At 34.5% G+C, this 13,928-nt stretch overlaps 2 protein-coding genes across 7 annotated transcripts; one reads left to right on the forward strand and one right to left on the reverse strand.

Annotated features, from left to right (window-relative positions):
* The first annotated feature begins 2,383 nt into the window (after window positions 1-2,383).
* LOC132616555 (ABC transporter G family member 10) lies at window positions 2,384-5,994 on the forward strand. Its single transcript, XM_060331042.1, has one exon. The coding sequence runs from the start codon at window positions 3,610-3,612 to the stop codon at window positions 5,473-5,475; it is 1,866 nt and encodes a 621-aa protein (XP_060187025.1). The 5' UTR covers window positions 2,384-3,609; the 3' UTR covers window positions 5,476-5,994.
* A 4-nt stretch (window positions 5,995-5,998) lies between these two features.
* Window positions 5,999-11,447, reverse strand: LOC132616556 (cold-responsive protein kinase 1-like). 6 transcript variants are annotated; one of them, XM_060331043.1, is made up of 7 exons: window positions 11,328-11,447; window positions 10,338-10,423; window positions 9,775-9,890; window positions 9,484-9,694; window positions 9,146-9,383; window positions 7,464-7,614; window positions 5,999-6,688 (listed from the first exon to the last, which is right to left on the reverse strand). In XM_060331043.1, the coding sequence occupies exons 1-7, from the start codon at window positions 11,402-11,404 to the stop codon at window positions 6,320-6,322; spliced, it is 1,248 nt and encodes a 415-aa protein (XP_060187026.1). In that variant the 5' UTR covers window positions 11,405-11,447; the 3' UTR covers window positions 5,999-6,319. The 6 variants fall into 6 exon arrangements, with proteins under 6 accessions (XP_060187026.1, XP_060187029.1, XP_060187030.1 ...); XM_060331046.1 differs by having other exon boundaries at window positions 10,338-10,476; window positions 11,328-11,446; XM_060331047.1 differs by having other exon boundaries at window positions 10,338-10,482; window positions 11,328-11,428.
* Between the last annotated feature and the right edge of the window lie 2,481 nt (window positions 11,448-13,928).

A 13,928-nucleotide genomic window follows, 5' to 3' on the forward strand; every position in this document is an offset into this window, starting at 1 on the left:
AAGAAATAATTTTCGCAAAAATAACCATTTTTATGTCACTTTTCAAAAAATGGCCAGTTTACAAAAATAGTCATTTTTGTGTCACTTTTAAAAAATGGTTAGTTTACAAACATAATCACTTTTTTGGGTTGCTTTCAAAGTGTAAAGTAGTCATTTTTTTGGTTGTCTTAGAAAAAGGCCACTTGCAAAGGTATGCAGATATTTGGTTATCTTATAAAAATAGCCACTTTGTGAAAGTAGCATGTTTTTCAAAATGCGGGGTGAGGGTAGTAGGGAAGGTTGGAATGTGTGTGCGTGTGGTTTGGGGGGGGGGGGGGGGGGGAGGAGGTGAGAGGTAGTGAATTGGAGGGTTGGAGGTGCGTGTGGTTAGGGGGTTGGATTGCTATTTCCGTCAAACTAAACACTAGAAAATATTTTTCACATCCAACCAAACACAAGAAAATAAGTAGGACTTCCATCATACCAAACACACCCACAGTATCTAATATAATTCAATTCACTTATTATTCTAACATGTATAAAGTTTGCTTCTGCTTCTTCGGATTGTATCAGAACTCTCGAACCCTATTTGGATCCACAACTAAACCGAGCATGTTAGTAGTACTTCATCAAACATCCGATGTTTGCACCAATAGCAAGGAAAAGGGTCAAAAATAATCTTAACATTTGTGATTGTCTCTGTATTTGTAGGAAGGGTCAAAAATATTCTTTTACATTAGTGATCTATCTCTGTATTTGTCTTTCGTTAATTTATCGGTTCAATGTTTTCAAATATACCCCTAAACGATTAAAAAGGTCCAAATATGCCCCTTGCACTAATAGAAATCACGTAGGGGCATATTTGGACCTTTAAAATTATTAAGGGATAGATTTGAACCTTTTTAATTTCTCAAGTGTATGCTTGACATTTTAGTTGCTGTTAAATATGTACGATTTATCATCAACAAAGAAGCGCATATTATACGAACTGATATGCCAATTGACAACAGTCTCGTCTCATTTTTTTTTTTTTTGTTTCACCTTTTCCTTGTTCAAAAGAGTTCTCATATGAAAAATGGTCAAGATATTGCAATTCAAATTCGAATTAAGTAGTTTTAACGTTAGTTGAGTTACCGGCAGTCAAAGGTTACTTGAGTTGAAATTAGTTGAATCAAGATGAGCTAAACAATCGGTCATAAATAAATCCGTTCAATTTTTATAATCTTTTTATTTTTTTATTGTAACTATATATAACATATCAAACAAAAATAACTTAAAAAAAATATTTTGACAAAGTTTCTTATAGGTCCATCTAAATTAATAAATAGGTATGTCATGTTTATATGGACTAACCACATTTTTTTGAAGAGATATTATCTCACAAGACTCTCATTGGTGTGGATAATCTTTTTCCTTTCTTGTGCTTTTAAATCTTAACATAGACAGTATAAAGGAAAAGTTTGTCATATTTCACTTTTCTTCACAAGCTATCAAAAATATCATCCTTTTGCCTTTTAAGAAATTGATAACCATAAGTTTGGAGTTTAAAAAATAAAGCAGCAGGTGAGCCTAGATTAGTTTACTACTATTTATCCACTGATATTTTGTCAATGGGTAACTATTGAAAAGATTATTGAACGCTACAAGTCCAAAAATATGACTTTTTTTTTATCAAACATCTGTATTACTTTGTTTCTTACAAATTCAACACAAGTACAACATCTTTATCTAACAATTGTTTATTCTAGTGGTTAGTGAGGTGGGAAGAACCATCAAATCTCATGTTTGAATTTAAGCAGAATAAGAAAATACTAGATATATTATTTCCATTTGTAGAGACGGAGGTATGATTTGAAGTTTAATTTATGGGTTCCTATTGTGACCTAGAATTAATATCATGTTGGATTCAGGTACCCTCTAGATCCACCCCTCTCTATGTGTCTAAATTTTGGTAAGCAGAGTACTCGATACCTATATTGGTGGAAAATAGCAATTACCTAATCAAATAGTCGAGTTGTGCTTAAGCTGACCGCGATACCACCCTTATAAAAACAATAATAATAAAGATTGTTTGGTAGAGGGCTGCCTAGCTTGGGCACGTTATACAGTTATACTGTTTTGCTTGGAACAAGCTTGGGAGTTTATAATAATAAAGATTGTTTGGTAGAGGGCTGCCTAGCTTGGGCACGTTACTGTTTTGTTTGGAACAAGCTTGGGAGTTGGTTTTGATTTTAATATTCTGTTTTACTGTTATGATATGCTAATTGATGTAGCGTGTGGAAAACCGTAGACCTAATTTAGGAAATGCATTCTTATTCTTTTATTTTTATTTTCTTCTTCTCTCTAACAAATGGTCACAAGATATTTACAAACAAATTTAATATTCAGACCAACAACTAACCACTATTGAACTAAATTACTTTAAATCACTAACGTAAAACCGGACTCATAACAGCTAAATATTCATTTAAGGTATACCTAGATAATGTTATACCTATTTTAATATTTTGGATCTGCCTTTGGCTTGTGTATTCTTAAATATTGATAGTTGAAGAGACAAAGTATAATGATACAGCTTGAATTGATTAATCCTGGGTGAAAATTAATCCGCACCCATTATTTATATCAAATTGTACTAATTTATCATTATTAAGTCGTAAGATATTGTGAGACTGGGTTATTAATTAATTAATTATGATTTAGTGATGAGCTATACATGCTGAGTTGAATTTTGGATTTCCAGAACATGGTGCATCACAAAAAAAAAAAAAAAAAAAAAAAAACGTATTAAGTGGAATTGATCCTTAGTAAACAACTCAACATTCAACCAAGTGCATAATTTAGCCTTCTTGTAGCATGGGTGTCAGTAGGAAATATTATATCAATTTTAGAAATATAACAATAACAACATATCCAGTATAATCTGACAAGTGGAGGCTGAGGAGGGTAAGATGGATGCAGACCTTACCTCTAGACCTTTTATCAAATACATAGTTTTAGGGAGAGATCATGCGTTCATGTGCCCCATATTTTGCCTATAATTCGCCCCTGTATGAATGCACGTGTCATGTATTCATTATGTTAGTATAAACACAGGATACAAGTAAGTTTTTACTGCCGGGATGATACCCATAGCAGAAAAAATTCCTTTAAAATTAAAAGAATAAATTAGGGAGAACTTACTAAGATTTAAAAACTCCTGGACAATTGTGCAAATGGAATGTGTCAAAAAGAAAAGGAAAAAAAAATAGAATGTAGATAAGTAGAAACAATAGAGCTGGCAGGTAGAGAAGAAAGAAGACTGAAAGAGGCTGCATGGTCAACAATACAGTTTACCTGCAAGAGTAATCACAAAGAAGAAACCTCTCTTTTCTCCTTTATGCTTCAAACACATTTCTAACTTTGCAAGCTTCAACTCTACCAAATTCTTCCATACTTCTAATAACCAACAACAACAAGAAGTTTTTGGGCAAAGAAAGAAGTTCAAGAAAGCTTCTTTTTAACACTTAAACTTTATTTTCTCCCCATACAAATATTTCACAAGGGACCATTATGGTTGGTGTGTTAGCTCATCTTCTCACCTCCCTCTCTAGATTTTGATTCTCTACCCTCTTTCCACCTCATTCTACTATGGAACTTCCAGTAACGACACCGGATTCCGGTCGCCAGAAGAAAGGTTCATATACCATAGAAACCAGAAATCTTTCCTATGCACTCCCTAGTTTGTATGATGAATTCAGTTGGATGTTTTGCTGCAAGAATCCTAAGAGACCTCAGAAGTTCATCATAAAGGATGTGAATTGTGAAGCAAGGCCAGGACAGATTACAGCTATTGCTGGTCCTAGTGGGGCTGGAAAAACAACACTGTTAGAGATTCTTGCAGGGAAAATATCACCAACAAAAGTCACTGGACATGTACTAGTTAACGGTCATCCTGTGAATGCCAAATGTTTTAGGAGATTATCCGGTTATGTCACACAAGAAGATGCCCTGTTTCCTCTGCTCACAGTTGAAGAAACACTCATGTATAGTGCTCTACTGAGGCTACAAGGTGGGAAAAAAGAGGTTGCAAATAGAGTTGAAGTGTTGATCAAGGAGCTTGGTTTGGAAAATGTTGCTGGTGCTAGAGTTGGGGGAGGATCAAACAGGGGAATTTCGGGTGGTGAAAGGCGTAGGGTGTCGATTGGAGTTGAATTAGTTCATGATCCTGCTGTGATTCTCATTGATGAGCCAACATCTGGGCTGGATTCAGCATCAGCACTTCAGGTTATATCACTCCTTCAAGTGATGGTGGCTCATCAAAGCAAGACAATTGTATTGACTATCCACCAACCTGGTTTTCGTATTCTTGAACTGTTTGATCGACTTGTTTTGCTTTCAAATGGGTGTGTTCTTCACAATGGTTCGTTGAAGTATCTAGAAGACAGGATCAAGTTTTCCGGTCTCCAAATTCCACCCCACATCAATGTTCTTGAATTTGCCATTGATGTCACAGGCAGCATTGTCATTCAATCTTCTGAAATTCCCAATATCCATTTCCATCTCAAGGATCATGGCGAAAAGAAGGGAAGTCTAAGGAAAGATGATGAGGGATATACAATTTCCAGCCACAATGACAACACGTTAGAGAAGTGTCCTTCCTACTCAAATTCTCATATTGAGGAGACTTTAATACTAGGAGGAAGATTTTGCAAGAACATATTCAGAACCAAGCAACTTTTTGCAACAAGAATAATACAAGCATTGGTAGCAGGCTTTATATTGGGGTCAATATTCATGAATGTTGATAACAATCTAGGGCAGGTTGCTTTACAAACCAGACTAGGATTCTTCGCGTTCAGTTTAACGTTCTTGCTCTCCTCCATGACAGAAGGCTTACCTATTTTCTTGCAAGAGAGAGCAATCTTTATGAGAGAGACTTCAAGAGGAGCATATAGAGTATCCTCTTATGTTGTGGCAAACACATTTGTCTTCCTTCCTTTCCTCTTAATGGTTGGCCTTCTCTACACTGTACCGGTTTACTGGCTCGTTGGTCTGAGGCGAAACATGGATGGGTTCTTCTACTTTGCCATGGTGGTTTGGATGGTTGTCTTAATGTCAAATTCTTTCACTGCATGTTTCAGCGCGCTTGTCCCAAACTTCATCATGGGAACATCTATTATTGCTGGGTTGATGGGGTCTTTCTTCCTGTTTTCAGGCTATTTCCTTTCAAAAGAGAAGATACCTAGTTACTGGATCTTCATGCATTACTTAAGTCTGTTTAAGTACCCGTTCGAGTGCTTCTTGATAAATGAGTATGGGGGCAAGGGAGGGAAAAGATGTTTAGAAAGTGAAGGAGGAGAATGCAAGTTATTCGCGATTGACTTCTTGAGACAGCAAGACGTTAAAGAATCATTGAAATGGAGCAACTTAGCTGTGATGCTGTGTTTCATCTTGGGTTACAGAGTCCTCTGTTATCTAATATTATGGTGCAGATGTTACAGAACCAGAAACTAGGTTTCATTCTTTTGTCTTTTTACGGTTTTCTTTTGCTTCTTATTCTGATTATTAAATTGATTGGGCAAGTGAATGTAGTATTGTAGTTACACTGGATAATATGGATTAGTCATTCATAAATTTTTCATGTTCAGAGATCATATGAAATAAAAGTTTCCCGCCCCATGTTATAATTCGGTAAGGATTATATCTCAGGTAAATTTGGTCTAGGAGCAACCTACAGCATCACCAGACTCATTTCTTTGTCATTCACTGTCCATGTGATGCCAGTGGCGTAGCTACGAAGGGTGGTCAATTGAACACCCTTTCTCGTAAAATATACTGTATATACAGAAAATAATAATGCTTATATAGGTCAAATTACTTTTTATAGACATAGTATATTAAATCTTGAGCACCCTTAGTGAAAATCCTAGCTTCGTCACTGCATGTCCTCGATGTCCTTCAGGACATAGGGAGAGTAGGGTGTACATCTAGTGACCATGTAAATACTATGGCAAGATAAATGATGTGCAGGGAGACATTGTTCAAGCCATTTGCAGTGTATTTGTCCCCAATACTGTAAATTCCACAGAAGCTTTTGCTTACAAATCATTACATTTCCAAGAAAAATGTCTCTCATGGTACAATTGCGACATGTACTTACATAGAAAAGTCTCAATGAATCGTCCACTACCTAATCTAATTATACAAATTCCAGGTCATATTTACAGCTTAGAATATAAATGAAGTGAAAAAAACTCCTACTTCCACACGCTACAAAGCAAAATCCTACCAAGAAATAAACTCAATAAGATAAAAGGATGATAGACAAGGACATGTATTTTACCGTGCTGTGTTTAGCTCAGCTATCTCGGTCATCTATTGTTGTAAAAGTCATAGTTCCATGTGTCATTGTTGTGTCCATAGATGGAGAGGAATCAACTTGTTTCCCTGAGCCACCAGATAGCGAGCCTGATGATGTATTCTTCTGATTCCTGAGACTCTGCAGATCTGATAACATTCCTGGCTCAGATATCTCTTCGCCATCCACTTCCATCTCACCAGTCAGAAATTTTACCGCAGTGGACATCGATGGTCGGCTCTTGGGGAGGACTTGGGTGCATAAGAGACATACCTTCAAGAATCTGCAAGCCTCATCAACATCGAAGTCGTCTCCCAACAATGCATCTACCAATTGAATGAGCTCCCCCTTCTTGTACAGTCTCCATGCCTGCATATCAAGTTAACATATGTTGTTGAAATTTGCTTCAGTTACTGCTACATTTTTTTAGCATAATAAGTTGCTTAGTTTTATAGGATGAATATACTTTTAAATTTTAAATTTCTTTTAGATGTTTTTAGTTTGTTGAAATATTTTAGTTTTTTTGAATTTTGGTTATGGAGATTTTCTGCGGATTATGTTTTCAAGTGGCTATTTAAAGCCCTGTGTGCTTAAGAAAAGTATTGAGAGACATTTTCAATCAATACTTTCAACCTCTATGCTGCACCATCTTTTAAAAACCCAACATAGGTAATACAAATCTTCATAGATCTAATCTCTATTTGAGTTGGGGATGGCGATCATATTCATTTTCAATGGTTGGATAAATGTTTGCTCCATCAAATGTCAAAATTGCTATTTTGTAATTGTTTTGTTTTTAAGCAAGATTGTGATTTCAACATAATATTGATAAGACTGCCTGAGAAAAACAATATCCGAACAATGGATTAGATGGGCTTCGCCGCTTCGGACTACATAAGCTGCTTCCACCATGTTACTTGCCATTTTAAAAGGTTAGGTTTGAATAGTGTTACCGGCAGGAGCACAAAAAAAGAATTTCTTACCATGCAAAGAGAATGCCAGGATGATACTTTTTAAAGCAAAGACCAACTAATTTAACAACCAATGCTGATCTTGTTTAGAAATAATTATGTTCTTCTTAGATATTTTCAGTATGCAGGTCGGGATCCAACAGAAACAGAATAATTGAAAAGCAACTGTGTACCCGTTCAAGAAGATATTGTTCCTCAATAGGTAACCGCTTGTTTGTGTTGCATCTTCCACTAACGATTTCCAAAAGGAGAATCCCAAAACTGTATATATCTGCTTTCCGTGTCAACTGCCCTCTAATGGCATATTCAGGGGCCAAATAACCTCTACAAATAAATAAGCAGTTTAGAATTTATACACAATGATAAACAAGTAAATAATGATTTGCTGTCTCCAGTTTTAGCTGAATGTATTATAAGACCATCAATAGCCTTTCTACATTTTCTTTTACAACATTGCTAGATCAGGATCACAAAGGAGAATATATAGAGCTGGAGATGTAAGCATGTAAATGTGAACTAACGAAGTAGGTATAAAAAAGAAAGAGCCAGTTATAAACTGGAAAAGAGCAAGAGCCTATTAATAGTCAACTACACCACCTGAATGTGAGTGGAACAAACTTAAAAGAGATCAAAGCATTGTGTCTCAAAAGGTAAAGGGAAAAACTGTTCTACATTATTTTTCTTGCAATTTAAACTACTACCACCAAGTGTTGTGTCATTAACTCCTCACTACTACTAAATTAGACCACCAAGTTGCACTTTGTTGACAAAATATCGTGACTTGACATATACTTATCAAAAAAAAAGAGCAAAGTGATTGTTACATAATTTAAACATCTGTCAATTTGTCTGTACTCCAAATTTACTTTTCATGGATTGCAGCAGAACTCTTTGGCAGAGATTTGTTCAAATTTCGAGATAGAGCATTCCTTTCTTTAGGAAGAACAAGTGATATGAAGAAGGAGAAGATGCTTTGGCATTACAAAATTAAATTAAACATCCAATTAAAAATGTGAAGAACCAAGTTGATAATAAATACAATATTTTATTGATATTATGACTGATTATATTCCCAGCTCCATAATCAGTATATTATTTATCCATGCACCAATTGATCCTAAGACCTTCTGAAAATAAGCCTCCTTTACAAAAGAAGAGAAGAACAAAATCTATCCTGATATACCTCAGAGGATTACTTAGCACTCTCACATCAAGCTCAAATCGAATACACCACCCAACTCCATGCATTGCACATTCCTAGAGTAACTTACCTTCTTGAATTCAAACAGCTAATAAATTTGAAGATAATGAAGTCATTCACAGTAGCGGAACTATCCCTGAACTAACACAAACACTAAACAGCCTCACCGGTAACTCCTCGAAAAGGAGCAGTGCAAAACTTAAATGTAACTGAACTCATTGCTCTGTTACAAGAATAATGGCCAAGGAAAATTATAAAGGCCAAGATAGGGGAAAAAAGATTATGAGATGAGCAACATGGTTGACATCTCCAAGATCAAGACTAGAATTAGGAAATGCAGAAAGAAGTTAATTGTCAAGTTCAAGTGCCAACTGAAAAATCCACCTCCAATAATTTAGACTAGGGAAATAGTATTCCTAGACACGGAAGCTTCATCCGTCAGATATAAAGCCAAAATGGGAGCTCTATGAATAGGAAAAAGACGATACCAACGAGTCAGCATCTTGTTCTTTGGATATTCTCACCTCAGAAAATTCCTGATCGAGTGATCGTTTCTGAATGGCTTACTCATTTTCATTCATAAAACCAACCTAGAAATTACCGAGAGAAATTTGTCTAAGAAAATATAACAAGCATAAGAATATGTAAACTTACAGAGTTCCTGCCACACGAGTGCTAACATGGGTCATATCAGCTGGAATAAGCTTAGCAAGACCAAAATCTGAAATTTTTGGGGTCATGTCTCTGTCGAGAAGGATGTTACTTGCTTTAATGTCTCTATGAACTATATAAGGCTGGACTTCTTCGTGGAGGAATGCAAGTCCTCGTGCAACACCAATGCATATTTTAGTCCGTGTTTTCCAGCCAAACCGGAGACTACTATGGGCACCACCTGTGAGCAAGCAAATTTTAGTATCCATGCCACAAGTACAAACCAACGAGAAGGAAAAAGAAAAGTTAAAGAACAACCCTGACAAAGGACTTGAACTCACCAAGCAGAGTTTGGGAAAGACTATTATTTTCCAGGTAGTTATACACCAATATTCTATGATCCCCTTCCGCACAACAGCCGTACAACTTCACCAGGTTTTCATGTTCTATACTTGAGATCACCTTTATTTCTGTCAAAAACTCCCTTACACCTTGTTTCGATTCAATAGAAAGTACCTTAATAGCAGCCATTTTTCCATCTTTTAGCCTCCCCTAACAACAGAATAAAAAGTTAGCTTATTAATTGAATGTTATTGCAAAATAGAAATATCTTTTTGTAGAATATAAAATACCTTGTATACAGAACCGAACCCTCCTTTCCCTATTTTGTTTACAGGGCAAAAATCTTCGGTTGCATCGCGCAATTCCTTGTAGCTGTACACCCTTGCATTCTCCATTGTTGAAATTTCTGCAACAATATTAAATCTAGTGAGGAATCTTAACATGTCTTGAATGATCCAATAACTAGAATCATTTTTTATGATGCTAGTGTCTAGGCCAGCTTACAGAGACCTCGATATTTACACCGGGTACTTGCTACCTCCCACCAACATAGGTACCGGGCAACTCTGCCAAGTGCCAACCAAGGCTTAGGCCGATGAGAAGAAATCGCCAAGTGTTTTGTGGCCTCCATTGGGATTTGAACCTGAGACCCCGTGGTTCTCCTCCCATTTCATTGACGACTAGACCACAAACAACTTAAATCATCATTGAAAAGGCAATGCCTGTCTATGCTTACGAAGAGCAAAGAATCCTAATTGTAACAACTTGCTCAAGTATGCTATACTGCTATAGAAGCTAGCAACAGTTACAAGAATGACAAGTGAGAGTTGAGAAAAAAAATTGAAAATTCAACCTTCATCAATTTCTGCTATCTGGTTGTGAGGGGGAGATGCTCTCCCTCTTAGGCAGAGACCAAAACAAGTCATCACACCAGTGTTTCTGTTTCAATGGAAAGAATGATCAACGCAGAAAAAAGAACTTAGCCGCCAAGCCTGTGACTTAACAAAACAACATGTTAACACTTCATTACCAAAATTTAGTTCCCTTTAACACTGGTAAAGATATGGAAAATAATGGAGAAAACTTACATCTTTCACCTACGAATTGAACAAGAAATAATACATTAATTTCCTCCATCAAACCCAAAAACAAAGATTTTCAAACAAGCATAATTTTGAACCAGCTGCTCGGTAACTATATTTCATCATTACTAATAATATATCTAAGATCATATAGACTTGAAGAAGAATAAAAAAGGAGAGATAAACAGAAATTCTAGACACCCATTACCAAAAACTAAGAGGACATGGCAACAAAGTACAGAAAAAAATTACAGCTATAACAATCTAAAGGTTTACATAAAAAATTAAAGGAAGAACTTAAAAGTGTGTACTCTATAATTGCCTAATTGGTATGGCTTGTATCATTATATGCATCACTAAGAAGATGGACTATACAGTTTCCAAAAATAGAAATGATCCTTTTCCAACAATTAATAACAATGACTTAAAATCAGCTCAGCAGATCAATTAATTGAGAAGAAACAGATAAAAAAAACTACCCTTCACAGTACTTTTAATCAAGAACCACTGCTTTTAGCTCTAACCATACAATTAAAAAAAAAAAAAGGATCATTTTTTACAGATAAAATAAACTTATGTACTCCAAATCCACTGACTTTCAAGTTTTTTAGATCCACCTAGAGAGAAAACACTAACCTGATTGACCAATCAAAAAGCTTCAAGATTACTTAAGAGAGCTAAATTTAGCTTATTAAAATTAGTGAAAATTACAGGGAAAAGGATATAAAGATGAAAAATTTCAAGAAAAAAAATTAGCAAACCTGAATTGAAGTAGCAAGAAGAAAAGAGAGAAAAGTCTTTGTTTGACAAATGATGAGTTTGGTTGGTTCTTGACCATTAAACAGAGTTGCACGCCCTTGTTGTTATGTTAGCACGTCATTTGAATCTTACTATAAAAATTCACTTTGCGCGTCTTTTTTTACTATGTACTTGGAAAATATGCACATGTACGGTATGTCTGACACGGAGGATGAGAAAATATTTTATTAATTTTCTCAATTGATTGGTTAAAATTATTCAAAATGTAGTTCTTAAATAAATGTCATAAAAAAGACTTTCTTGGTGGGAGTATGAAAAATATAAGTACTAGCTTTATACTCCCTCCATTCCATAATAAGTGGTATGTTAGATTTTTCATTTTGTTTCAAAATAAGTGGTGTTTTAAGATTTCCAGAAGAAATTAATCTTATTCTCTAAAACTTACCCTTATTTATAATCAAGAATCATTAAATATTTTTTTTTCTAGGCATTAATTAGGGATAAGTTAGTAAAAACACTCATAATTTTCTAGAAATAAGTAATTTCTTAAGGAGTGTACATAAGCTAAAAATATCACTTATTATGAAATGTAAGGGGTAAATAATATTTCACGCGGATTATCTTCTCCCTCACATTCATCTCACCTATTGACCACCAGCCCCCGCCACCCAATGTATATACCCCACCTCCTCTAATCTTTGTCTAAACTCTATATAAATATCATTTGGACAATAATTTTGTTTACTTATTAAATATATTTAAAAAATTAAAAAATTACTTATTTAAACAAAATTATAAAACTATTTCCCTCGTATCAGCACACTCTAAAAAGTCAAAAAAGTATTATATTGGAAGATGAGTTCTCAACATAATTTTATCTCTCTTCGTTAAACTGCAACATGATATATAATTTTGAATGTGAATTTAGACTCAATTTCTTAGTTGTTTGCCTAAATAATTTTACATAATTTATGGATTAAATCAGATGTATTACAAATTATAATAATTTATAATTGAAAAAAAAAATTTGACTCTTCAAACTTAATAATATATCAAGGAAAATCAGACAAACTTAGGAACACTTTGGATGAAAAACCTGCTTTTAACCATTCTGGCTAGTAAATAACATTTTAAGTTTTTTAATATGAGAATCTTCGTATCCTATAAGTCTATCACCTAATTTCTTCTTTTTTTCCCCAGCTAATATTACCCTTCAACGAATACTTCAATAATCAATACTAATACTAAGCCACTTGGTCAATATATATAGGCGTTTTTAGAAAACCGCGGAAAGATAAGGTTGGCCCTATAGGATGTACATGACAATGACAAAAGTATATACTATCTACTCTATGGGACAAAAGAAAACATCAAATGCCAATACAGTGACAATTTATCTCCAATAAAAAGAAATTGTTTACTTTATTAATGATACATCAGAAATTTCACAATAAAAATATATATTGACATCTCCCCTCTAATGACCAGTGTTCAGGTCTTAAGAAAAAAAATTAAGGAGTACTATTAAGTACTGAAATTGTCCTTTAGAATCACAAGACTGCCACAATATTAATATGCCAAAAATTTTAAGGATGTTAAATGAGTGAATTGGACTGAAGTTAAATTAATCAAAATGGATTGAGTTTATAAATGAGCGGGTACTTGAATTGACATGAATTGATCTAGGATTATGTTGGGAAAAAAAATCCTTATTTTAGACTTTCTAAAAGTCCAACGCATAACTTTTTTTCTTTTCAATTAATCTTCAACAAATAATTTAGTATTCAGCCAATTGCTTAGTTGGCGGTCAAGTTTTTATATAAGGAAAGAATACAACGGAAGATAATGTTGGCTGCACAACTGTACATGCCAACTTTATTTTATCATAGAGAACAATAATAATGAAGTTACTAAAATCTAACATCAATTCTAAGAGAACAATAATAGTCACTAAATCTACTTTATTCATGTTACACCAGAAACAGAAAGGTAACACAAAACAAATTATACCGACATTTCCCATCTAAATTCTAATCTGATGACTAATGTTCAAGAATTGAGACTAAAGGAAAAAATTTATTGAGTACTGTGATTGTCCTTTAGAATCACGTCACTGCCACTTCCCTTTCAGTCAAACCGTCGGTGCTTATAATTTTTTTTCCTTTTTTTTTTTTTTTCTTAAGTGAGTTTGATATTTTTATTGGGGTTCGACTAAATTCAAATTCATGCTGAAAAGTCCCGTATTGAGGCGGGCAAAGCACTCTCTAATAAAAACGATTTCATACATAGGGCTCACTTGAATCTGATACCTCTGATTAAGGATGAATGAGTACTTACCTTTGGTTAGGGATAATTAAATGAGTATTTAGCGTTCCAGAACCGTAGTTGGTGCTTATAAATTTACATATGCTCTTGCAGCATGCTGTATTCCGACAACACAACATAATACACAAAACGTCTAAATCGTATAACTTTCGTACGACCCCTCTTGTAGGATTACATTGGACATTTTGTTGTTGTTTGTTTCGTACCAATATCTTCTTACCATACTAAAAATTGAATTTGGTGACATTAACAAATTTATCCCGTAAAGTTTCATGAAT

The sequence above is a fragment of the Lycium barbarum genome, chromosome 11 (assembly GCF_019175385.1).
Source record: "Lycium barbarum isolate Lr01 chromosome 11, ASM1917538v2, whole genome shotgun sequence".
NCBI classification, from domain to species: Eukaryota; Viridiplantae; Streptophyta; class Magnoliopsida; order Solanales; family Solanaceae; genus Lycium; species Lycium barbarum.